The sequence below is a fragment of the Mesocricetus auratus genome, unplaced genomic scaffold (genome assembly GCF_017639785.1).
Source record: "Mesocricetus auratus isolate SY011 unplaced genomic scaffold, BCM_Maur_2.0 Super-Scaffold_100011, whole genome shotgun sequence".
Taxonomy (NCBI): Eukaryota; Metazoa; Chordata; class Mammalia; order Rodentia; family Cricetidae; genus Mesocricetus; species Mesocricetus auratus.
Window position 1 is genome coordinate 22,956,698 of NW_024429195.1, and position 24,233 is coordinate 22,980,930.

Genomic DNA, 24,233 nt, shown 5'->3' on the forward strand with positions numbered 1-24,233 from the left:
CCCCGGAATAACTGCCCAAGGCTCGAAAGCCAGTGAGTGCTTTGTCAGTCCTGAGTAAAAGAAAACCAAGACTCAAGTATCACTCCATGTGCTTAGACAGCCAGAGTTTAGCTCATTGAGATGTGCTCTCAGAGGTTCATGTTGTATGTTAATTTGACTGGGCTTCGGTGTGCACTTGTTTAACAAATGTTGTGGAAGTGTTTGTAGACGTGATTACAGTGTGGAGTCAGCCAATTGAACAACATGCTTCGTGTGGACAGATTACTGTCAAATCCATCTAAGACCTGCTTCCTGTGAACCTTGAAGATTTTGGACTCAAAATTGCAATATCACTTACCTGAATGTCTAGCCAGACGGCTCTGCAGATTTCAGAACTCAACAGTGTAAGCCAAGTGTTTAAAGTTTAAATTCACATTCTCTGTCTCTCTCTCTCCTCTCTCTGTCTCTCTCTCTGTCTCTCTGTCTCTCTCTCTCTTTCTCTCTCTCTCTGTCTCTCTCTCTCCTCTCCTCTTTCTCCTCTCTCATCCCCCTTCATGGTTTCTCTCTGTTATAAGAAAGCAGGCTGAGCAAGCCAGTAAGCAGTACTCCTTCATGCCCTCTGCATCAGCTCCTGCCTCCAGGTTCCTGCCTGGTTTAAGTTCCTGTCCTGACTTCCTTTGGTGGTGAGCAACAATATGAAAGTGTAAGCCTACTAAATCCCAAGTTGCTTTGATCATGGTGTTTCATTACAACAAAAGAACCCTAACCAAGGCAGGTAACAAATGTCTTCTTGGCTTAGTTTGGGACCACCTGGCCATCTGCTTCTGAACTCTGAAGTACATCTCAGCTCTGGGAGACTACATTTGCCAATATGACATACATTTTCATCTCCTCTCTGGAGCAAGTCATGGAATTGTCCAGGAGTGAAGATGAAACTCCCCTGACCTCAGTGACAACAATCATCTGACATTTACGATGAAAGGTATCATCCAGGTATTCTGCTCCATACCACTCGCATTGACCACAACATTGATGTTTTGTAAGTATTTAGCAATTATTTGTGAATACATTTAGCTTCAGAAGTAACATGAAGCCATTCTCTTTGGGGAGGAAAGCACAAGAAATTTAAAAATTACACCGAATGGAGCACTGGAATTGACTGCCCCAAATTCAGTTCTTAGTTCTCACCCCAGACGACTGCCATTTTCACTCATGTGAATACATCTGACCTTTTTCTTTGAGTGTTTGTACTCATATAACCTGAGCCATGCATGCCCACAGGTATGGAATCTAGACTAACTGCTTCGGTTAGAGCCTGGCTCCACTACTTACTATCCGTATGGCTTTGAGCAAGACACTTAATATCCGAATCTGACTAATTCAGAGGGCAGATTTGAGAGTCCCCAGAGCCCATTATACAAAGCAGCCAGAACAGTGTCTAGCATATAACAAGCACTCTAAAGCCCTAGCTACGATTATTTCTCCTCCTCTTTTTTTTCTAATATAAATGACCTCCTACTGGATGTTATTTTATAAACCCATTGAATTCATTGATTTCCTATAGCAATCGCTTCATAATGTTTCTGATAAAGCCATCTTTTTCTAATCTCAGGTCTCATAAAATTATTTCAATAGTACCTAGAAGAAATACCTACATTTACCCAAACAGCTTACCTCCTTTTCTTTATGATTCAGTGAATTAAAGCATCTGGTGGGGAAACATGTTTGGCAAATTAAATGGTGAAGTTGGGAAGGAAAACAGGTAGAAGTAATGTGGGGAACTGGAGGGAGGTAATGGTGGATGGATATGACCAAAATACAGTGTTTACATGTGTGAGATTCTCAAGTAATAACTCATTTAAGGAACTGGAGGGAGGTAATGGTGGATGGATATGACCAAAATACAGTGTTTACATGTGTAGGATTGTCAAGTAATAACTCATTTAAGGAACTGGAGGGAGGTAATGGTGGATGGATATGGCCAAAACACAATGTTTACATGTGTAAGATTCTCAAGTAATAACTCATTTAAAACATTATGAAAACATCTGTCTGCAAGTCTCCATTGAGCACAGGCAAAAGCTTCTTGATGTTACTTGGGATCATCGCCTCCCTCAGTGGCCTCTGTTGGGTCTCTGAGTCTTGCATATTTGAGGGCAATGGCTCACCAAGGATGAAGAATGTCCTGGCAAAATTCTCTCTCGCTCCACAGCTGCCTCACTGCAAAGAAAACCACAAGTGTGTTTAAAGCTCAAACACCATGTGGTGTGGTCCAAGGTGACATTTACACTATGGATTTGCCCTCTGAGGTTTCCGGTGGAGGCATTTCCCCCTTCCCTCCCCTTCCCTCCCACGAAGGATTAGGAAGTGCTGGTGCCTCTGGCTATTGCCATTGGCATATAATAACCCTCCAGCCCCACTGAACAGGAAGTGGTCCCGAAGAGAGAAAGGTGGCAGGTGCCTGCAGGGACAGAGGGCTGAGAAGTTAGCGGAGGACCCACATTGGGTGCCTACCACCCAAGCCTGCTGGCTCACAGCCACCTGTAACTCCAGCTACAAGGAATTCCGTGCCTCTGATCCCCATGGGCACCTGCACACACATACAGTTACATACAACTAAAACTAATAAAAAGAAATCTTAGAAGCAGAAAGACAACCGAAAGGGAAGAACGACGTGGGAAAGGAGTTTGTTTGAATTTCTTTTTCTATTTTGTTTTGTGGGGTTTTGTTAGGTTTTCGTTTGTTTGTTTTCTTTCCCTTCAGAGGTGGGATGTACCAGAAGGGAAAGGCCCCAGGGAAGGAGGGGGATTTGCTGGTGGATGGTGGTACAGCCGGAAAAGGCAGCACCGTTCCCACCTGAGCTTCCTGCAGCCTCTGGCAGGGCTGAATGCACTGAGCACAGAACTAACTAAACTGGACAGTGTGGTGGGCTCTGAAAAGGTGGGCCCAGGCTGCTGAGAGCCAGCCCAGCCGCTTGCCTGCTCACACAGAACTAACTAAACTGGAGGTGTGGTGGGCTCTGAAAAGGCGGGCCCAGGCTGCTGAGAGCCAGCCCAGCCGCTTGCCTGCTCATACAGGTCGCTCTCAGCCCCCATGCCCAGCTGTGCCTGCTCTACTCATGGCTGCCTCTTTCTCCCTGACCCTCGTCACAGACCCTCACCGCTGCTCTGCTCCCAGCTCTGGTCACAGCAGTATCCTTCACCGGTCCCCCAGGCCACCTCTTTCCTTGTCCAGTACACTCCTGGATAATGCTCATGACTCTTACCGTGGAGACCTGATGGGCAGCATGTCCTGCGCGCCTCCCACTGGAGGCCCCACAGGCTCCTCCACCCTGTTCCTTCCCCCACCTTGCTCACATGCCTGGAACCGTCCCTCGTAAACCCAGTACACACTTTGAGCTATCATGGCCCATCTCTGAACAATGATTTGCTTCCCTGCCCCTGGTAACAATCAGATTTAGACCATTTCTATTCAAATGTATTCCCAACATGCCCACATAAGGACAAAAGGACCAATCAGGCCTGAACTCACTTTGGGTTCATCCACAATGAATCAAAACTGTGTCCTCTAGTAACCTTTTAGGAAGAAGCCCCTGTTTATCATCTTATGCCTATGCATAGTTACGTAGGCCTATAATTAAAATTAGATGCTTTATGGAAAAGGATGTGCACAATTAAGAAAAGTGAATGTATGCCAACCGTGGTGGTGTACACCTTCAATCCCAGCGCCTGGGAGGCAGAGGCAGATGGATCTCTGTGAATTTGAGGTCAGCCTGATCTAAGTAGAAAGTCCAAGAACATAGTGGGGGGTGGGGGTGGGGGGAATGGAGCACGCCTTTAATCTCAGCACTCGGGAAGCAGAGGCAGGCAAATCTCTGAGTTCGAGGCCGGCCTGGTCCACAGAGCAAGTGCCAGGACATCCTCCAAAACAACACAGAGAAACCCTGTCTCGGAAAAAAAGAAAAGAAAAGAAAAGAGAAGAAAAGAAAGTTCAAGAACAGACAGGGCTACATAAAGAGACCCTGTCTCAAAAAACACCTACTCTATCAATCAAAATAGAGAACCACCCAAACTATGCCTCTGGGTAAGTACCCCTCCTTCCTTTTGGACACTATTTTTAAAAATGTCCATTGACTGGGGCCTTGCCTCTTTGGCAAATCTTTATGAGCCCTTATTGTCAATCCTTAGATAAGAGGCCAAGAACCTGGAAACATCTGGACCAGACCCAGACCATTAGTAACACTTTCCTAAGGACTGCAATGTAAGCTGTTGGTTTAGCCTGCTCCTACTGCACACTCCAGGCCTCTGGGTTCCCACCCCTCCGGACTTGTGTGCGATTCTCCTTTGCCTAGATAATTCTGATGTTTGTCTCTACAACGCCTTTATTAGCAGCACTCCAGCATGAGAGGTGCTCTCTCTGTGGCCCGCACCCCCATGGTGCCATGGCTAACCTTGGCCAGTGACAACAGGGTAGCATCCACACTGTCCTTCCCTCCTCTGGCTTTGTGTGTGCTGTGGTCTGAATGTTGGTGTCCCTCTGGTTAGGAGTCACCTGGCCATAGAAACTCTGTCAACAAGATTGGGTTAGTGCTTTATAGGAGGGCTTGTGGGATGCGCACTTTTCTGCTCTTGCTATAAGGCTAAGCAGACCTGCTGTCTCTGAGCAAACCCCTTCACAAGACACTAACCTGCCAGCACTTTGACTGAGAACTTCCAGCCTCTAGAATGGAGAAAAATACATTTCACCCATGTATGAGTTACTCCATCTCTGATGTCTTGCTGGGACGGCACAGACATTATTATCTCTAGCCCCTCAGACTGTATCAGCTCATAGATGAATAACTGAACTGAGATAGCTCTGTCCTGAAGTCACACTTGGACCTCAGATTAACCCAGAAACCCAGCAGCCCCTGACAGTGTTCCTCATGGCAAACAACCCAGGCTTGGACCTCTCTAGCCTATGACAGAGCAGACCCACTTTCAAAGACTGAGTCAGAACTCAGGGGTGTGGGCATTTTAGAAATCAGATGAGGTAGATCCGCCTAAGGCGCCTGGGCATGGTGCCATCCACCAGACAGGCTGAAGGATCATTCTTACCAGACGGTCTTCAGGCTGGTATTTCTTCCCAGTCACACAGCCAAGCTGATGCAATTGAGCTCCAGGGGTTATAAGAGAAAAGTTGCTGGCATTTGCTGGCACTCATATTGGCAAGAGTCCGTGCCCTGTTCCTGTTTATGTGGCAAAGGTTTTCACAACAATAAACCCTCTCTGGGAGAGTGCGCATAGCTTGTGTGGCCAGCACAGTGGCGGGCAGCACAGGCCGGCAGAGACCAGAGAGTGCTGAAGGAATATCGCCACAGTCAGCACTGGCTGGAGCACCCAGAGGACAGCCAGAGCCGAGAAAGGAAGAAGGACGAAAGTCAGGACCTGTGAGAGTTCCCACATGTATCCCAAGGTCGAACGAACGGGCATTTTTCCTTGTCTCACAGTAAAGAACTGTGACAGAGCATCCCAGGGGGCCTGACCAGTCGGGTATGTGACCTTTCCATTGCAAGCAGGACCGTGACACTTGTGTCCCTCGCTCTCCCTGAGTCCTGCTCATACTTGCTCACTTAGGCAGGAGGCAGAAAGGTCAACATCAGCCAAAGGATTCCAAGCAATCTCCTAGACCAGATCCCAGAGACCCCGGGATCCTGGGGGAGACAGGAGTGACCTGAGTTGTTTGCAAAGCAGAAAGTAGAGTACTTCTAAAGGAAAGAAGCCAAGAGAGATTTTCTTTTTTCTTCATTAAAAAGAAAAAGAAAAAATGTTTGAGACAAGATATCAGAGCTGCCCAGGCTGTCCTTGAAGCTGGAAGCCTCCTGCTTCATCCTTTCAAACAGCTAGGTTCACAGGCCTGCCCCACCTGCCAAACTTCAAAACACACTTTTTTTTTTTTTTTTTTTTTTTTGCAGGCCTCAAACTCACAGAGATCCACTTGCCTCTACCCCTGGGATTAAAGGTGTGCACCACCATGCTTGACCAAAAAGCACTTTTCAGATGAACTCTTCTTTCTCTGTCTCCAACAGCAGCAAGGGTTCTCCTTCACTGGCTGCCGTCACAAGGACACTGAGGCTAAAAGTTCAAGGCCAGCATCCCTCCACATTTCTGACTGGGGATTAAACCACCAGAGCTTCCTCTGCAATTAAATCAGCTGAGGCCTTTTGCATGGACCCTGAAGTTCACAGTGAATGGAAAAAAGAGATAAAAAAGGACTTGACTGCTCCTAGGTGTGGAGAGGAGAGAGTCTACTGTAGGTAAAAGGGAGGGCAGAGGCAGAGGCATCTGGGAGAGTCCAAAGTGGACATGACCAGTCCGATCTGGGCCATTCGAGGAGAGGGGGAGGGGAAGGGAGACAGCCAGGAGAGTAAAGGGTAGAAGAAAAGGTCAGGTAACCAAAATGACTGGATTATAGAGGGAGTGCAGCCCAGCCCCTAGGCTGGGAAGTTTAGGGTAGGGGGCAGTGTATGGCAGCCATACCCTGTAACAAACAGGTAGGGACTGAGGGATGCTGGAGGACTTGGAGGCCAGGCCCACTTCGATATGTTAACTAGGTACCTCGGTTAGCCATCTGTCCCAGACATGAGACCTGACACACACAAAGCAGGGATATTTTCACAGACGTGTTCCCATTGAGGTCTTAGAGAAACTGAGGCCCTGTCGGAGTCTGCTCTCTATTGATGTGGTAAAGGCCACGACCAAAAACAGCTTGAGGAGAAAAGGACTTATTTTCTTTCCACATCACATTCTAGCATGGAGGAAATTCAGGGCAGGAACTCACTCAAGCAGTGGCCACGGGGGAAGGCTGCTCACTCACTTTCTTGTCAACTCAGGACCACCTACCTGCCCAGGAGCTCACTGCCCCCAGTGAGCTGGGCCCTCACACATCAATCATTTATCAAGAAAACGTCCGACAGACTTGCCCAAAGGCAACCTGATAGAGGCGTTTTTCTCAATGACATTCCTCTTCCCTGATGATTCTAGCTTGTGCCAAGTTGACAAAAACCTAAACAGAACAGGGCCTAAGCTATTCAAGAGTTATGCTCTTTGACTGGGAAGGTGGACCAAAGCACTTGCCGGCGAGCCTGATGACCTGAGTTCTATCCTGGGCGTCCAAGGTAGGAGAGAACCAAGCCCTAGGAGCTGTTCTCTGACCTCATATGCATGCTATACACGTATGATCTTGCATGGGCACTGCCTGCACACACGCGCACACTCACACACACACACACACACACACACACTTCTCTGGGACCTCTGTAAGGGATCTAAATTGGCAGTATAACTAGGCATTTAGCAGCATGTTGACATAGCCAAGAAATGACTCCCCAGAGTCTGACAGACACCACGTGTTCCGAGAATCAAGTTCCGCAAGGACTGACGGCTTTGTTTGATGCATACTTTGCCTATCAAGCAGGTACACAAACTGTGTGTACGATACAGAGAAAACTTTCCTTCCCTATAATTAAACATGATTTCTATGTTGAATTCTCCTTTCCCTTTCAGAGACGTTAAAATTGCCCCAGCTACTCTTCACTTCGAGAAACCCATTTCCTGCCCTTTGAGTCCGGGTTGGCCTAGGGACCTGCTTGGATGGACCCGTGTGATGATGTAACAAAAAGCTCACAGGCCTTCTGACCTTACAAGACACCAAAGCTTCTACTTCTTGGAAAGTGTCTATCATGGGGTGAAAGGCTCACAGGGAGAGAGAAACGTATCCCATCCAAGTCACTGAACCATGGCAAACCCTGTTTAGGCAACCCACATAAAGGATAAACGAAGGAATACTGTTCGTTGGTTTCCTAACTTTGGGGGAGATTTACTATGGAACAATACTCCTGGCACTGAAAACATGGTGTGAATCCCAGGAAGTGAATTTGGTTTACATTAGGTCCATTCAGAAGTACCCATTCAAGGCTTCTCCCTACATACCCAGGTTAGATCTGTAGGCTTCCATCTGCTCACCATATCAAAGACACTCGGAAGTGGCCCTACTGTGAGCACTGGAAAGATGAAGTCTCATTTAGTGCTTGTTCACGGCTGCCCTGCTCTGAATTGTGTCCTCAGGCCTGGAGCCGGCCACAGTGGTTGCCAACATTGCCTTAGTTCCTTTCCTGCCGACGTGACAAGAGTCCTTTGAAGGAGTTTCAGAGAAGAGTCGTTCATTCCAGCTCACAATGGAGAGGTGCAGTCCATTCCTGAGGAGCTTGAAGAATATATCCCATTCACTGTAAGGGCAGAGAGCAGGGGGCTGAGAGATGTCTCGGTTCTTACAGCACTGGCTGCTCTTCCAGAGAACCTGGGGTCAGTTCCCAGGGCCCATGTGGTGGCTCACAACCCTCTGTAACTCCAGTTTCAGGGGCTCCAGTCGCCTCTTCTGGTTTCTGCAGGCGGTAGGCACAAAAGTGGTACACAGACACGCAAGCCAAACACTCATATACATGATTTTTAATAAGTTAAAAAAGAGCAGGGAGCAACGGACGAACGAGGGGCATGCCAGTGCTCGGCTGACTCGCTCCATAATTGTGCAGTCTTGGCCAGGCGTTGGTGGCACACACCTTTAATCCCAGCACTCGGGAGGCAGACAGAGGCAGGTGGATCTCTGTGAGTTCGAGGCCAGCCTGGTCTACAGAGTGAGTTCCAGGACAGCCTCCAAAACAATACAGAGAAACCCTGTCTCGAAAAAAAAACACAAAAACAAAAGAAAAGAAAACAATTGTGCAGTTTTGAATCTTGTGCCCAGGTCAACGGTGCACTCAGAGTGGGCTGGTCTTCATACATCAATTAATTTAATTAGAGTAATTCCTCACAGACATCCGCAGAGGTCCTTCTCCCAGGCAATTCTACACCTCCCAAGTTGTGAATGAACACTACGTCACTTTTTAATTGCTGTTATAAAATACCACAACTAAGGCAACTTTTCAAAGAAAGTGTTTGGTTTAAGGTTTCAGTGGCGTGGGATCCATGACGACAGAGCGAAGGCACCATGGCGGGGACAGCTGAGAGCTCACATCTTGATCCACAGGGTGAAGGAGAGAGAGAGAGACAGAGAGACAGAGAGAGACAGAGACAGAGAGAGAGACAGAGAGACAGACAGAGAGACAGAGACAGAAAGAGAGAGAGACAGAGAGACAGAGACAGAAAGAGAGAGAGACAGAGACAGAGAGACAGAGACAGAGAGAGAGACAGAGATAGAGAGACAGAGACAGAGACAGAGAGACAGACAGAGAGACAGAGACAGAAAGAGAGAGAGACAGAGAGACAGAGACAGAAAGAGAGAGAGACAGAGACAGAGAGACAGAGACAGAGAGAGAGACAGACACAGAGAGAGAGACAGAGACAGACAGAGAGACAGACACAGACAGAGAGACAGAGACAGACAGAGAGACAGAGACAGACAGAGTGACAGAGAGAGACAGAGACAGAGAGAGATAGGGGAGGCTGGAGATGGCTCGAATCCTTTGAAACCTCAAAGTCCTCACCCAGTGACACACTACTTCCAACAACACCATGCCTCCTAATCCTTCCCAAACAGTTGCACCTCCTAAGGACCAAATGTTCCAATGTGTGAGCCTGTGGGGCCATTCTCCTCCAAACCATTGCCTTCAGTAGGACACTGCGCCAGGTCTTGCTTCTCAGCGTCTGATCTCGATCGTCCTTTGTTGTCTCCAAGCATGCCGAGCAACAGGACACCCCAGTTTCAGCAGAGTCCCATGTCCTTGCCACCTGAGTATTAGAAGCGCTTTGGCCGGACGGTGGTGGTGGCGCACGCCTTTAATCCCAGCACTCAGGAGGCAGAAGCAGGAGGATCTCTGTGAGTTCGAGACCGGGCTGGACCGATAGCCTCCAAAACAATACAGAGAAACCCTGTCTCGTAAAAACCAAAAAAAAAAAAAAAAAAAAACAACAACAACAAAACCGCTTTGTGTGTCTTGACACCTCCCAAGGTAGACACATCCCTTTTACCCATTTATAAACTGATCCTAGCTAAGAGCATGAAGCGGAGGACTCTTTCTTTGCCACACCAGTCAATGGCCAGCATCGTCTTCTTCCCTTCATTCCCAGACCAGCAAGCGTTTGGATACAGTCAAGCAATAAAGGACAACGAAAACACTGTTTTGACCACCACCATGCTGTTCTACACCTACTGCTTAGACTGCAACTTTTACTCTATACTGCTCAAATGATCCCAGACCTATAATTCAAGGATTCTGTTTCAAGTGTGCTGTTTGTCTTGAGTTCCAAAACTTAGCATTTCCTTGCCAGATGGTGGTGATGCTCACCTTTAATCCCAGCTCTCTGGTTACAGAGACAGGTAGACCTCTGACTTCGAGGCCAACCTGGTCTACAGTGACAGTTCCAGGACAGCCAGGGCTACACAGAGAAACCCTGTCTCAAAAAACAACAAAAACAAACAAAAAATCCTTGGAATTCCCGTTCCTAGATTGTACATGCATTGTATGTGTGCGTGTGTTTGTGTGTGCACATGAAGGCTAGGGTCAACCTTGGATGCCACTTTTCGGGTGCCATTCCCCTAGCTTTTGGAGACAGGGGTCTTCATTGACCCGGAACTTGCCAGTTAGGTTAGGGTCAGTGAGCCTAGGGATCTGCTTGTCTCTGCCTACTCCATGCTGGGATTATATCATGTCCAGCTTTTCTTGTGAGAGCCCTGAGAGTCTTCAGACTCAGGTTCTCAAGCTTGCACAAGTGTGTCCTGATGACCGTCCCTCCAGCTCTATCTGCGGTTTGAATGTGTATTGTCTTCTGTGCATGCATCCTGGGAATAGCTCTGTTGTGGCCTGCTCATTACTGCTTCCACTAGATGCCTTGTTCTTTTGCTACTGTGTGTCTTCAATATGCTGTGTCTAATTACTACAGGATACTTCTCATATCCACTTTTGGGGGGCGTGATCTCTCAGGTAGCCCCCTGTGCCAGCTTCAAATTCTAGAATGATCTTAAACTCCTCATCCCTCCAGTCTCCACTCCTAAGTGTGGGGATTACAAGCATGTCTCATCTGGTTCAAACGATGCTGAGGACTGGACTCTGCTGTGGATGCTAGGCAAGTACTCTACCAGTTGAACCATATCCCTGGGGCAACAGCCACATCTCTCTCTACAGCTGACAGAAGTGCATGCTTCCAGCTTGGCGTGTGAGACTTTTCCTTGGGAGACATGACATAAGTGTCTGTTCATCCCAGATGGAAACTGATGACCTAATAAGGTAACCATTACACCCAAATCAAACTTGGTGAGTCTCTGAGTTGAGCGGGGTTAGGGCACCTTAAGGAGCAGGTGTAACTCAAAGGGCTGCGTCACTAGAAACTCCACCCCAAACACAGGTGAGCACCGGGGAAAGCGACAACCCTGGAGCCCTCTGGAGCCACAGGCAGCTCCATAGGTGGGGTGTCCTCACCATCACCTTGGGGAGAAGCCCCGGGCACCTTGTGACTTCCATGAACTACTTCAGACTGACAGGCCATATATTTCCCGAATCTCATGATGCTCCCTCCTCTTTCCTGAAGGCAATGCTTTACTTAGAAAGAAACCCTACACAACTCAGCTCCAAGTCCTCATTGCATTAGACACCCTTATACAGCTTCCCATGTGTGGAAGAATTCCTCTGGGAAATACAATAGCCAGCTTGTCATCTGGCTAGTAGGTACAGGCATCTGTGTGTATTCCCTGTAAAATGACTCCAAGCATTCCTTTATGTGTGTATTGTTTGGGAGAGTCTCTTCGTTAGTAAATTGCCTTTCCGTGTCCTTTTCTTGTGGGCCTCTTGTCTTTCTTCCTGATTTGTATCTTCTCCATCTTCCCTGTCCTCTTCCGTCCCTTCCCATTCCTTCTCTCCCTCCCCCTTCTTCCTTTCCTTCCTTCTTTCATTTTGTATAGTTGGAGTTAGAAGCCCTGGCCTTGGGCATGGTCTGTGTCCCCAGTACCCATGTCAGTTTAAACCATTGCACAGTTTCCTTCCGATCTGTCAGTACCTAGCACCTTTGTTCATGATGTCCCTAGTTGTATAGAGACCCTTCACTGGATGTTATCAATGCTTTTTGTGTTGCATGACTTGCATTTTTGAAGTTCTTCTTTAAATAGGCAATGCATCCACACTGGTAAAAAAGAAATTATCCTACATTTTTGACATCATAGTACCTTTGTACTCAGATTTTTGTTGTTTTGTTTTGTTTCATTTTTCGAGACAGGGTTTCTTTGTGTAACAATCTTAGGTGTCCTGGAACTAGCTTTGTAGAACAGGCTTGACTTGAACTCACAGAGATCAACCTATCTCTCTGCCTCCAGAGTGTTGGGCTTAAAGGCATGTGCCACCACCACCCAGCGTGTTCAGATTTTTAAAAGAGATTTTATTTTAAAATTATGTGGTGTGTGTAGGTGTGTGTGTGTGTGTGTGTATGTGTGTGTGTGTGTGTGTGTGTGTGTCCCTTTGTTAGCATGTGCCTGTGAGTGCAGAGCTTAGGGGCCAGGAGAGGCCAGTAGAGCCTCTTCAGGAGGACTCTGAGCTGTTCTGTGCAGCAGTGTCCTCCGAATTAAAGCATTGCCTTCAGGGAGAAGAGGGGGCGGGGCAGGGGGCGGGATGGGGGCGGGGTTCTGGAAGTAAACAGCTCATCCATCTAAAAAAAGTGCTTGAGCCATGAGCCACCTGATGGTAGTGCTCTAACGAAATTCAGGTCCTCTGCAAGAGCATGTGTGCCTTACTTAACCCGTTGAGCTATTTCTCCAGGCACTTGTGTTGTAGATCCATCTGGATCGAACCTTGTATGTGGCACTGTTATTTTGTCATGCTGTCCTTCAAATTTGGGTTCTAGTGCACCTCCTGTCTCAGCCTCCAGGGCAGCACGGTACAGGCCCATACTATCCAGCAGTGCCACGCTTGGTTTTGTTGTTGGTTCTGGTTTTCAAGCAACCCTGTATGTAACTTTGTAGCCCAAGCTGGCCCTGAGTTTGCAGCAGTCCGATTACCTCAGCCTCCCAAACCCTGGGATTACAGACATGAGCCACACATGCTTTATCTTTAAACAAGCGTGAATTCCAGATTTTTCTCCACTGCTTTAACAAGAAAGAAAGACAGATGAGCACAGTCACCCAGGAGAATTTTAGTGTCTCTGCCTGGCTACCTCGCCCTAAATACTGAATCCCATCCCTTTCCTCTGAATAATGAACAAATCAGAGTCCTAGAGAAGCCCTTGACACAGCAAAGCTGTACTTGGAGATGTGGAATCTGGGGGAAGTCAGTGAACAAATGACGGAGGCCACTGAGGACACACAGATTTTTGTTATGCTTCATTCCAAGAGGTTTACAGTGTTGGTTTGGGTTAATCTTATACATTGCATCACATGCCCAGCCTCATTCTTTGCACATAGATCAGCTTGCCCAGCACTATCTGTTGGAATGGTAGTTGCTGTCCTATTGGACAGTCTTGGCAGTGTTGTTACAATTCACCTTTGCTCTTTGTCAATATTATTTGGTCACTTTTATGCAGCTAGATTGAGAGTGTGGTGAACACATACAAAAGGGGAACGCTCCAAAGGCATGCTTTCTTGTAGCTCTCCACCCTGAAGTTGAATTCATTCAGTTCATGCATATGGGCGTTCTGTCTGAGTGCACGCCTGTGCAAATGTGCGTGCAGTGCCCGAGAAGGCTAAACAAGGTGCAGGGATGGTTGTGGTATGTGGGTGCTGGGAATCCAACCCAGGTCTTCTGGCAGAGCGACCAGTGATCTTAGCCACTGAGCCATCTCTCCAGCCCTGAGCTCTCTGGACCTTTTGAAAGAGCCAATGTGTGTTCTCAGAGTGGTTCACTCTGTTCTTCTGGACGAGTAAGGCATGTGTACAATGCAGTCACACTATGGACAAATGGATGTGGCATAGGAATGTGTGAAAACCCACCGAAGTTTATAGAGAGCGTTATGAAAAGTGAACACCAGAGTCCTAGCCAGCCAGCCACAGCAGCGCGAGCCTGCCATCCCAGCACTTAGAGAGCTAAGGCAGGGGGATTGTGAGTTGGAGGTAGCCTGAGATACACAGAGACACCGTCTCAAAAAAATCCAAAGCCAGAAAGTGAGGACAAGTTCCAATTCTGCACTAAAAAGCACCAGACTTGGGCTGCACAGAGGCTCTTTTAGCAAAGACACTGCTGCAGAAGGACTCAGGTCTGAGTTCAGAATCCCAGCATCACATGAAAAGTCAGCACAGTAGCGCACATTTGCAGCCCTAGCTCTGGGGAGGTGAAGACTGGGGATCCCTGGAGCTTGCTGGCTAGCTGGTGTTGTCGAATCAGTTCCAGACTCAGAAGACTGTCTCAACAAATACAGTGGAGAGTGACAGAGAAAGACATCCAACATAACTTCTACCTCCACATACATGGTCACACATGTGCGTGCACACACACCCTGACTGTGCACAGACGAACATTCACACACACACATACTAGAGTGTGCAAACACACACACACACACTCACACACACAGAGCAGTGTTAGCTCTCTCAAGGTCTTCCCTCATTCTTTATTTTCATTGATCTGTACGTGGGGGTCACATTACCTGTTCTGCTGGCCTCCCAGAGATAACACTGAGGCCCGACTGACACAAAGCATGTGACAGTCCTTGCAGTACTGAGACGCTTGCTACCTCAGGTGTTATCATTCACATGACTATTGATCTCCCGTCTCTCCAGAGTCACAAAGCATTCTTGGTCAGGCCCTTGACAACCATTAAGTAGGATTTTCTGGTCATGGAGGTTCATAGATCCTCCAAAGTTCATTGCTAAGAGTTTCAGCTGATGGCTTTTCTTACCCCAGCAGTACAGGGGGACAACCAAGAAGCCACACTGCCATAGACTTGTCGCACAGCCGAGGAAAGACCCTGGAGAAGCTGGGAAGCCGGAGGGAGAGAGAACTCCTGAGCATCTGAGGGAAGCCCCCTTTCCCCTCCTGAGCCTGTCCCAGCAGGAGGCCTTTAAAAAGACACGATCAGCCCTAACAGAAACACACCATTCCTTTGGCTGTTGGCCTCAGAGCAATTGCCAGGGCTCCCGACAAGTCACTCTGGGCTTCTTGATAGGATTCACGCCACCCACAGAAGTACAGAGAAATCTCTTCGTCTCTGCATGTTAATTAAGGAGGACAGATGGCCCTGTGATTATTCAACCATATGTAGGTCAAGACTAAATGAATTAATAAGCAACTTAATTCTTAGCTGCCTCCATGAGCTTATGGGGCATCTATGAACAAACAATTGCTGTAGTATCCTGGGAAACTGGCGTGGTGTGCAGAAGAAATACATCTCCCTCTTGCACACCAAGCCCCATGGCCCAGGAAGGGACATCTCCACCTCTCCACCCATGCTGCCTCTTACGAAATATCTGGGCATGCTAAAGCGAGCCAAACACATTCCACTGGTTCACTTGTAATCTGTAACTGCAGCTAGTAGGGGTGTCTCCTCCTCCCGCTCTCCCCTTCCTCACTTTCCTGACTTCATGTCAGGCACTCCTTAACTGATCGCTTTAGGACTAAAAAAACAACAAAAGTCCCAGAGACGCCCAAAGCAAAACAAAACAACAACAGAAACTATCCGAGAGGCAGCTCAAAGGAAGGTGAGACAAACCCTAAAAATGATCATGGAAACAGGAAGCTCTTACAGCGGGGACTGCTGAAGGCAGAAACTAGCCTAAACTCCAAAGGCCCATTTCAGAGCAGGGGGCCATAAGTGATTCTTGTGTTGATTTCCAGTCCGGTTCTGGGATGCAATGAGGCTGGCCCTGCTCATGACTTTGCATGTGGAAGGCAGAGGCTGTGCCAGAATTCAAGGAAGCCTCAGGAGTGAAACTCCTCTGAGTGGGGAGGAGCGAGGGATGGTGTGGGGATGGTGTGGCTGGGCGAGGCCCCGTGAGAGCAGCCTGCGTGGCTGCATGTGTGGATCCTGCTGGATTCCATGAGGCAGAGATTCACACCCCTCTGGTCCCCTCTGGTCAGGAGTCTCTTCTGGTCTCATCCGGTCACATGTGCATATTTTTGCCTTGTGCCACGTGCCCTGAGACCATACTTGCTATACTCCTGTTGCTAATTCTCTCCTGTCTGTACAAAGCTTCTCTTTCATTTTCAAGTACATAGGATCCGATTGATTTTTTTTTACCTAGGTAGGTAATTTTTACCTTCTAGAAGCACCAAAGGTTTTTAATATTGGGGTCAGTTACTGTCTGATAGGACTTGGTGTGTACGTTTCTACATTTTGGAACAGATTAATACCCACTGGGGTAGCCTACTTGTCAGCTCCAGAGTTCCCACGTCCCCTTTGCTGCTACTGTGCCCCAAAAGAAACCCAGCACTATTTAAAAATAATGTACTTTGTAAACAGACAGTAACAAAAGATGAAATGAGGATTCACAGTAATCAAAAGATACTTAATATGTTTTGACTTCCCTTGTTAAATAACATAGTGGACATGAGCCAAAAATACCCAAAGCTTTCTCCCCCTCTGAGATATTCGTGAAGAAGAGAAAACCGTGAGCTCGTCTGTGTTGGCAGCAGCCCACCTCTGTGTGGCCCTGGGGAACTTGACCACTGCAGAAAAATCACTGTAGGTAAACTGAAGCTCTAAAACCAGACAGGTTTAGAACAATATGCCCTCGTAATCTTCATTTGCGACCCTCTGACTTGAACTCAAAGTAGTAAAACTTCATTGTTGCTGCTGTCACTGTTTCTGGGACAGGGACAGGCTATATTGCCCAGGCCATTATGTGACTTTCAACCCTCCTATCTCAGCCTCCTGAGTTCTAGAATTAAAAGTGTGGCCAACGTGCCAGTACTAAATGGGAGGGATTCTCTGTCTGTCCGTCTGTCTGTCTGTCCACCTGTCTGTCTGTCTGTCTCTTGTGTGTGGGGGGGCGAGGTGGGGGTGCATATGGGCACATGTGCTGTGGTATGCATGCAGCAGTCAAAGGACAACATACAGGGAGTCGATTCTCTCCATTCACCCTGTGGGTTCTAGAGGTTGTCCGGCTCTGTGGTTAGCGCCTGTACCCACTGAGCTACCTCACTGGCCCTGAAATGGGGACTTTGACACACCTGTGAAGTATTCTGAAGGCTTCCCTTGGCCCTTCAGTGACACTATTTATCATTTAGTCCACTCATCCAGAATTTGTTACACACCACTAGCAGAACCACAACCAGGTCCTAGTTAGAGGATTCTCCAAACTTAGGGCCACAAGTCTGTCACATAAAGCTTAAAAACAAACCGTCCGGTTCTGCATACACTTGGCAGTAAGCAGGCCTGAGTCTCGTGGGTGCTCCGCCTCGCTCCACCTCCTGGGGAGACGGAAGGATTTCTGTGCACACACTGCTGTCTCTGCACTTAGCTCTGCCCTTTCCACGCCTGCCGCTTTTATCACTCACATGCTGTGAGAACACGTCACACGTCACCTTCAATCGTTTACACTATACAGAATGCGGCTGTGTGTGGCAGGTGGATTTCAGGGGCTCCTCCTTCCTGTGCTTCCTTCATGCCCCCTGAGAAGAGCCGTGGTCAGAGGCTGCGTCTCTGGCCTGTATTTGCAGTTCAGCGATCAACTATGATGGAAAACCAAGTTTTTTCCTGGACCATTACTTTCCTGATACTTCTTCCTCAAAACACGATATTGTGACCATTTGAGCTAGCACTTAGGTCAGCTCAGTATGCTTCAGGCATTAATAGCCCAAACAGAGTCAAGACAGGAAAACAAAAGCTTCAGGAACAGTCGTAAAAATGGTTGTTTCTGGGAAACTGATATTTGCAAGTGAAGATGCTGCCACCACCACATAGCACAGCAAAGCTGTTTTATATACGCTGCAAACTTTCGGAAGACTTGAGAAAACTGTGTTTATTAGACTAGGTGTGGGGGTGCACGCCTGTAAGCCCAACACTTGGGAAATAGAGGCAGGAGGATCAGAAGTTCAGGGTCATCTCGGTTACACAGCAAGTTCAAAGCCAGCCTGGGCTGCATGGGCCCCTACCTCAAAAAAAAAAAAAAAAAAAAAGACAATTTTTGCTATTAGCCAACAGCTGTAGAACGTACGAAAGTTCACCCAGGCTTCCTTAAAGTCTATGCTGTAATTCTGAATCTTAACAAAAGTGACACTGAGAAGTCCAATGAGAATAAAGCTGGCTGGGATGGTCATGATGGTTTCTCCTCAGTCGGGGTATCTGGTAAAATCTATTTCAACCTAAATAGAGGAAAAAGCAGCAGGCACAGGCTGACTTGTAATAAAACCATACAGAAGATCGAATACAATGTATGTGCTGGGAATCAGCTATTGTTAAAGTTGTTGTAAAAGTTATGGAAGAATTCCTGGGGTAAATTCTCAGGAGTGAGCAGAAATATGGTTTCTGAATTGCTCAAGTCCAAGCTGAAAATATGTGCCATACAGAGGGGTCTCAGCTGGTGGGCAAGGCCATGGCAGCCAGTCCTGTCTAGCTCTGGATATGATGGGTCATAATGAGGCCAAATAGCTCCCAGGCATGGAGAGGGGCAGTCCCAGCTCATCTGGAGACAAGTACAAAGAACCTGAGCTTTACGTATATTGACTAAAGCAGCGGTTCTCAACCTAGGGGTCATGACCCCTTGGATCATATAGCAGATCCCCGAATACCATATTTACACTATGATTCATTCATAACAGTAGCAATGAAGTGTTTTATGGGTAGGAGTCACTGACAGGAAGAACTGCATTACATGGCTGCAGTATTAGGAAGGTTGAAAACCACTGATTGAAGGGTGCATTAGTAACTAGAGGAAAGTGCTCGGTCTCAGCAGCTGTTTACATGGGATATTAAATATTACAGGACTGAGATATCTATGTTATAATAAAAATCAACACCTCTTAAAACACTGTGGGAATTGTGATACTCCTGAACCTGAGTGTGTATGTGGGGGGGGCTATGTCAAGGCAGAAATTGGTTAAATTAAAGCCCATCTTATACTATGTAATTAGGTCTGTCTCAAAAAAAAAAACAAAACACCCACCCTGAAAAACATAGTTTGTAAACTCAATCACCTGGAAAAAAATAAAAAAAGCAATAGCACATTCTGGCTTAGATTTTCCTGCAATAATACGTGTTGTTAGCATTCTATTAGGAAACCTTTCTTCACTGGACAGAAAAGATAGCATCATTGGAGGCAGGGAGGGGGATGTGTCTAGAGGTGGGATATTTGCCTAGGAAGAGGCCCTGGCTCAATCCTTGGCACCATATATTTCTTTTAAATCAGTAAAAAGTCAAACTGGCAAACAGTAAAAAGCTACGGATGATTCTTTTAGGGCCGCATTTTATTCTCATTACTGTGCACTGTGCAGAGAAGGCAGAAGAAGGTGTTGGACACCTGGAGCTGCTCATCTCTAAGGGTAGCTCCTACTCTCAAGCACTGCAGCTTTAGATGGCTCGTATTAACCTTGGAGCCTTCACACCTAAGACCAGAAAATACTACTTCTGAGTAGCCTGGAATCCTCAGTTGCCAACAACAATGGAATAAAAATGGTCAATTTGGTTTATATTTTACCTTCTCTACTTCTGGGAAAATGGGAATTCTATTCTTTTTTAATCATATTCCTCCTGAGAGGACTTATCTAAACACCAGACAAATCTCTGCCAAAAGATACCAAACACACAAAAAATAGTCTTACCTAATCTTGACCTCCAGCTGCGACACAACACACCCTAGGTTCACACTGTTGAAGGGTCATCAAGCTATAGCCATAGTGGGTGCTTCAGAGCCCCACAATTAGCCCGGCCATCTCCCTGTTAGCTTCCTCATGTTCCAGGGAGGACCTACTTACCAATGATTTCACTACATAATGTTGGCCAGACTTTTAAACGCATGTATCTGATAATCTTCTTGCTTTGTTTCCATTCCAAGAGAGTTAATCATAAACTTTTAAGTGGAAGGACAAAATAGCAAAGCAAAAATTTAATGTTTACCAATCATGAAATAGCTCAGAATAATTCACTAATAGAGGGAAATATGAGTGAATATTAGGAATTCATGTCATTGATAATTCTATATCACCATAAGATGAAGTAAGAGTTCAACCACACACACACACACACACACACACACACACACACACACACACACACACACACTTACTTCCATGGCTTAAGCCTACAGCTCTGACTTATTCTATTCTGCCATCTAGTGGTTACACAATTGGGCATTATTCTATTGGATCTGTCTCCCGTGCAAGCATAGACATAAGGAATTAGTTGGAGGAAAAGACTGAGCACATAAAGGACATGGAAACACCACAGCATAAAACAAGATGCTAAGAAAATGCCAGGCTGGAATTCTAGCTGTCCAAACAAGTTCAGAGACATCAGAATAAAGTCTATACCAGACACGGTGGGCCCAGTGATCAGCCAGTACTTGGGAGGTAGAATATCAGGAGTTCAAGGTCATCTTTAACTACACGACTTGCTGGGTTGACAGGTGTGGGCCTCATCCTTGTCCCAGGGAAGAAAAGGATAGGATCTCCAGGGACCTGGATTGTGGATCTGATCACTTAGATTTATAGTCAGCTTATAGTATTTTATTTTCCTCAAGCACTCATGCCTTTATTTTGTGGAGCTTTACATTTAGAATTAAAGGGACATAATTTTAACTTTAATCAAAAACTGTACTCAAATGTAAAACCTGACAGCAGAGGGTTAACATTCTTGGTAAGTAAGATGTCAGATTAATTAATCCAAGATAACCATTCTCCTAAGAAAAAGAAAAGAACACAATCAAGCAATCTACAAATAATATAATTCACAGGCAAAGCAACTTATCACTCAGACTTCTGCAAATTGTCCTCTGACCTCCACATACTTACTGAGGCACATTTCCCCAAAAAGTGTAAAATATGACGAAATGACAAGATTAAAACAATCCACTTTTCTCAGTTTAATAGGGAGAAAAATTTGTAAGTGGTGCGTACAAAGACAGAAGGAAGCACATACTGGCCAGCCTCACTATAGGGCACCAAGTAGGAGTATTTTGACTTTGAATGTAAACCTCTGGAGATTTATTCTAGGCAATAACTCCAAACTTACACACATGGATAGGTATGTAAGGGTATTATAAATTAACTGGTTGTCTATAAAAGCCAAACCCTGGCCACAGATGAGTTCAACAATTGACAAATAGTTAAATAGAATGTGCATACAATATACTGGGACATCGTGTAACTAGTAAAGGCTACTATACAAAAATAGGAATATCAGCCGGGTGGTGGTGGTGCACGCCTTTAATCCCAGCACTTGGGAGGCAGAGGCAGGCGGATCTCTGTGAGTTCGAGGCCAGCCTCATCTACAAGAGCTAGTTCCAGTACAGCCTCCAAAGCCACAGAGAAACCCTGTCTCAAAACACCCAAAAAAAAAAAAAAAGGAATATCATTAAACCACTCTGAGTAAAAACCAGCAGGTTACCGTTCCATATGTATAACATAAAATTTTTTTTATTTAACAAAGAAAAGAGTGTTTCTTTTTTGAGCTTTTCTGAATTTCTCAAAGTATATGTTTACATAGAATAATATCATAAAATATGCATTATAGACTGACCACACTTTCATAGATAATATCTCATTTCCTGAACAAAACTTACTGGCTCAGAAACCACCCCCCTGAAGACCAGGAACAGAACCCTCTTAAATCTATGAGAGCGTGACTGGTTTTGTGCCCTCCCTATAGCATAGGTGAGTAACAATGCTGTGAACACAGAAAGCTGCTTTCTAAAGTTGAAACTTCAAAATCAACAAATTGCATGCTATTATTTACGTATGAACCTAATTAAAAGGTAGTTATGAATCAACAGCCCTTTCTCAAAAGATGGTATTATTTCTGTCTCTTTTTTCCCTTCCTTTCTTCTTTGTTTCTCTCCCATCCTTCTCTCATTTCCTTTATTCTGCTAGGGACGCAGTCTAGGCCTCACAGTGCTATGCCAGCATTTTACCCACTACATGACCATTCCTGTGTATGGTGGATTTCCCCCCAATGGCGAGGATTGAATTCAGGTCCCTGTAAATGCTTGGTAGGTTCTCTACCACTAGTCACATGCCAGAAGCATTTTAATATGTAACATATGAGAACACGGTAAGATATCCAGTCTGCTCAAAAAGAAAATAGTAACTGTAGTGCATTGAAACTAGCTGTTTCTGCCAGTGCAATGAAATACTTGTGAATCATATTATGCTTAGTACAAATGGCCTAAGAACTTTGCAACTGGAACTTCATTAATAAAACATAACAAAAATTGATGCTAGTAGAATTCAAATACTACAGCTTTGTAAATATAGCATAAATAAAACTTAAGTGAATTCAAATAATTCAAAATAATTTATTTTTTTTAAGTTCACAAAATAAAACTATTATTTACATCAGTCTCAATAGCACTAAGAATTAGAAATTTGTTTCAACTCCTGAAAACCATTATGAGCATAACACAAAAAGAAAAAAACTAAATGCTTCTCTTAGGTGACTAGTTATGTAACTGCTGTGAGACACCCACTTACAGATATAAACAGCAGACACATTCAGAACAAATTAATTTATTTACACTTCCAACAGATCCCAACTGTTTTCAATTACATGTGCAAGTATTGTAGAATCACAAGTCAGTCTCTCTGAATCTATATACCCAGCTTATGACAATTCAGAAAGCTCCACATCAACACAGTACTGTGAAATCAGCAACAGCCCAAGCTTACAGGCCTCACAACTAGTCTGCTGTGCATGGTTTTGTTTAAAAAAAAAAAGAAAGAAATTCCTTCAAACTATGTATATATAAGAAAAAATATCTTTCATATCCATTTCTGAACTTAAAACCTATATACAGCCGGGCGTTGGTGGCGCACACCTTTAATCCCAGCACTCGAGAGGCAGACACAGGTGGATCTCTGTAAGTTCGAGACCAGCCTGGTCTACAAGAGTGAGCTCCAGGACAGGCTCCAAAAGCCTGTCTCGAAAAACAAAAACAAACAAACAAAAACCCACTTATGTACATAATCCTTCCTTGATTTTGATATGTTCAGATATAGGCTGACAGTGGGGTGATTTGTCTGACTCTTTAAGAGTTCTACAGAAGAGATGAATACAGCATACTGCATCTTCTGTAAGAAGGATGAGCTGAAATGTCAGATATTCCTTGTGAGTGTGTTTAAATGTTTTAATGGAATTTTGTTCTTGCAAACAATGGCCTTCAAGAAAATCTGAGGCCAAAGTGCATTCCTACAGGATCTCCTAACATCAACCAGACCTTGTTTGTGGGAATGGGGTAAATGTATGGAATTTATCTTGCTAGAAAAATAGACAACCATTTTTCTTCCTTTTTGTTTTCTGATTATCACAATTAAACATCAGAAGATGCTACTGTTGATTTCAAGGACACACGACTTTTGTGTAAGCATCTAGTTCCTTGGTACTTCACCCATGAAGACTGAGGCAGCACTGTCATGGTGTGAGTTGTCACTGGGTGCCTGAGGACTTCTCCTGTGGTTCACTGGTACATGCAGGCTGAGCAGCACTTGATGGTGGCGTGGAGGAGCGAGATGGAAGTCGATGGTGATTACTCTCCTCCCCATAAGTAGATGAATGTCTTTTTCTTCCAAATTCCTCACTAATAGGGGGCTGCAAAGCATGAAAAGACAGCACAGTAGACACTTTTCACTACTCTCAGAGTCTAAAGCCTGACTTTCCAACCAGGGGATTCATATTGGTGCTTTGTAGACTTTAGCAGTATAATGAATTCTTACAACAATTCATGGGATTAAAATCACATTTCCTTGGCAGACTGGGATTAGCTTGTTCAGCCACAAGAACTGGAGAAACTCCTCTCATGTTTAAGGAATAAGCACAGAGGGGTTCCCTCCCTCCAACAAAACACTTAGATGTGTTGCAATTGTAGTCCCTTCATTACCTCTGAGCTCCTATTCTGGGTCTCCCCAATGTCTAATGTTTAACAGCTGAATGGAACCAGAAAGGGAAGAAGGGTTCCCATGCTAGAGGAACTAGATAGCATTATTGAGGATACTAAATTTAAACACCTTCAAACCCATTTAGACTGCAAGCAGGAAGCAGGAGAGTACTCTGCACTTAAAACAAGTGCTTTCAGGTCTTTTTTTTTCAGTTATATAGTTATAGATCCAACTGTATGTACATCATTAGACTCATATTTTTTAATCTGAAAAACAAATT

At 45.6% G+C, this 24,233-nt stretch overlaps 1 protein-coding gene across 1 annotated transcript in view; it reads right to left on the bottom strand.

Moving 5' to 3' along the window:
• Positions 1 to 21,481: 21,481 nt before the first annotated feature.
• The window catches only part of Larp1b (La ribonucleoprotein 1B), a 54,623-nt gene continuing 51,871 nt past the window's right edge, over positions 21,482 to 24,233 (bottom strand). Inside the window, exon 8 of the mRNA XM_021226897.2 lies at positions 21,482 to 23,666. Coding sequence (XP_021082556.1) covers positions 23,505 to 23,666 — 162 coding nt within the window. The 3' untranslated portion in view covers positions 21,482 to 23,504. The remainder of the gene's footprint in view (positions 23,667 to 24,233) is intronic.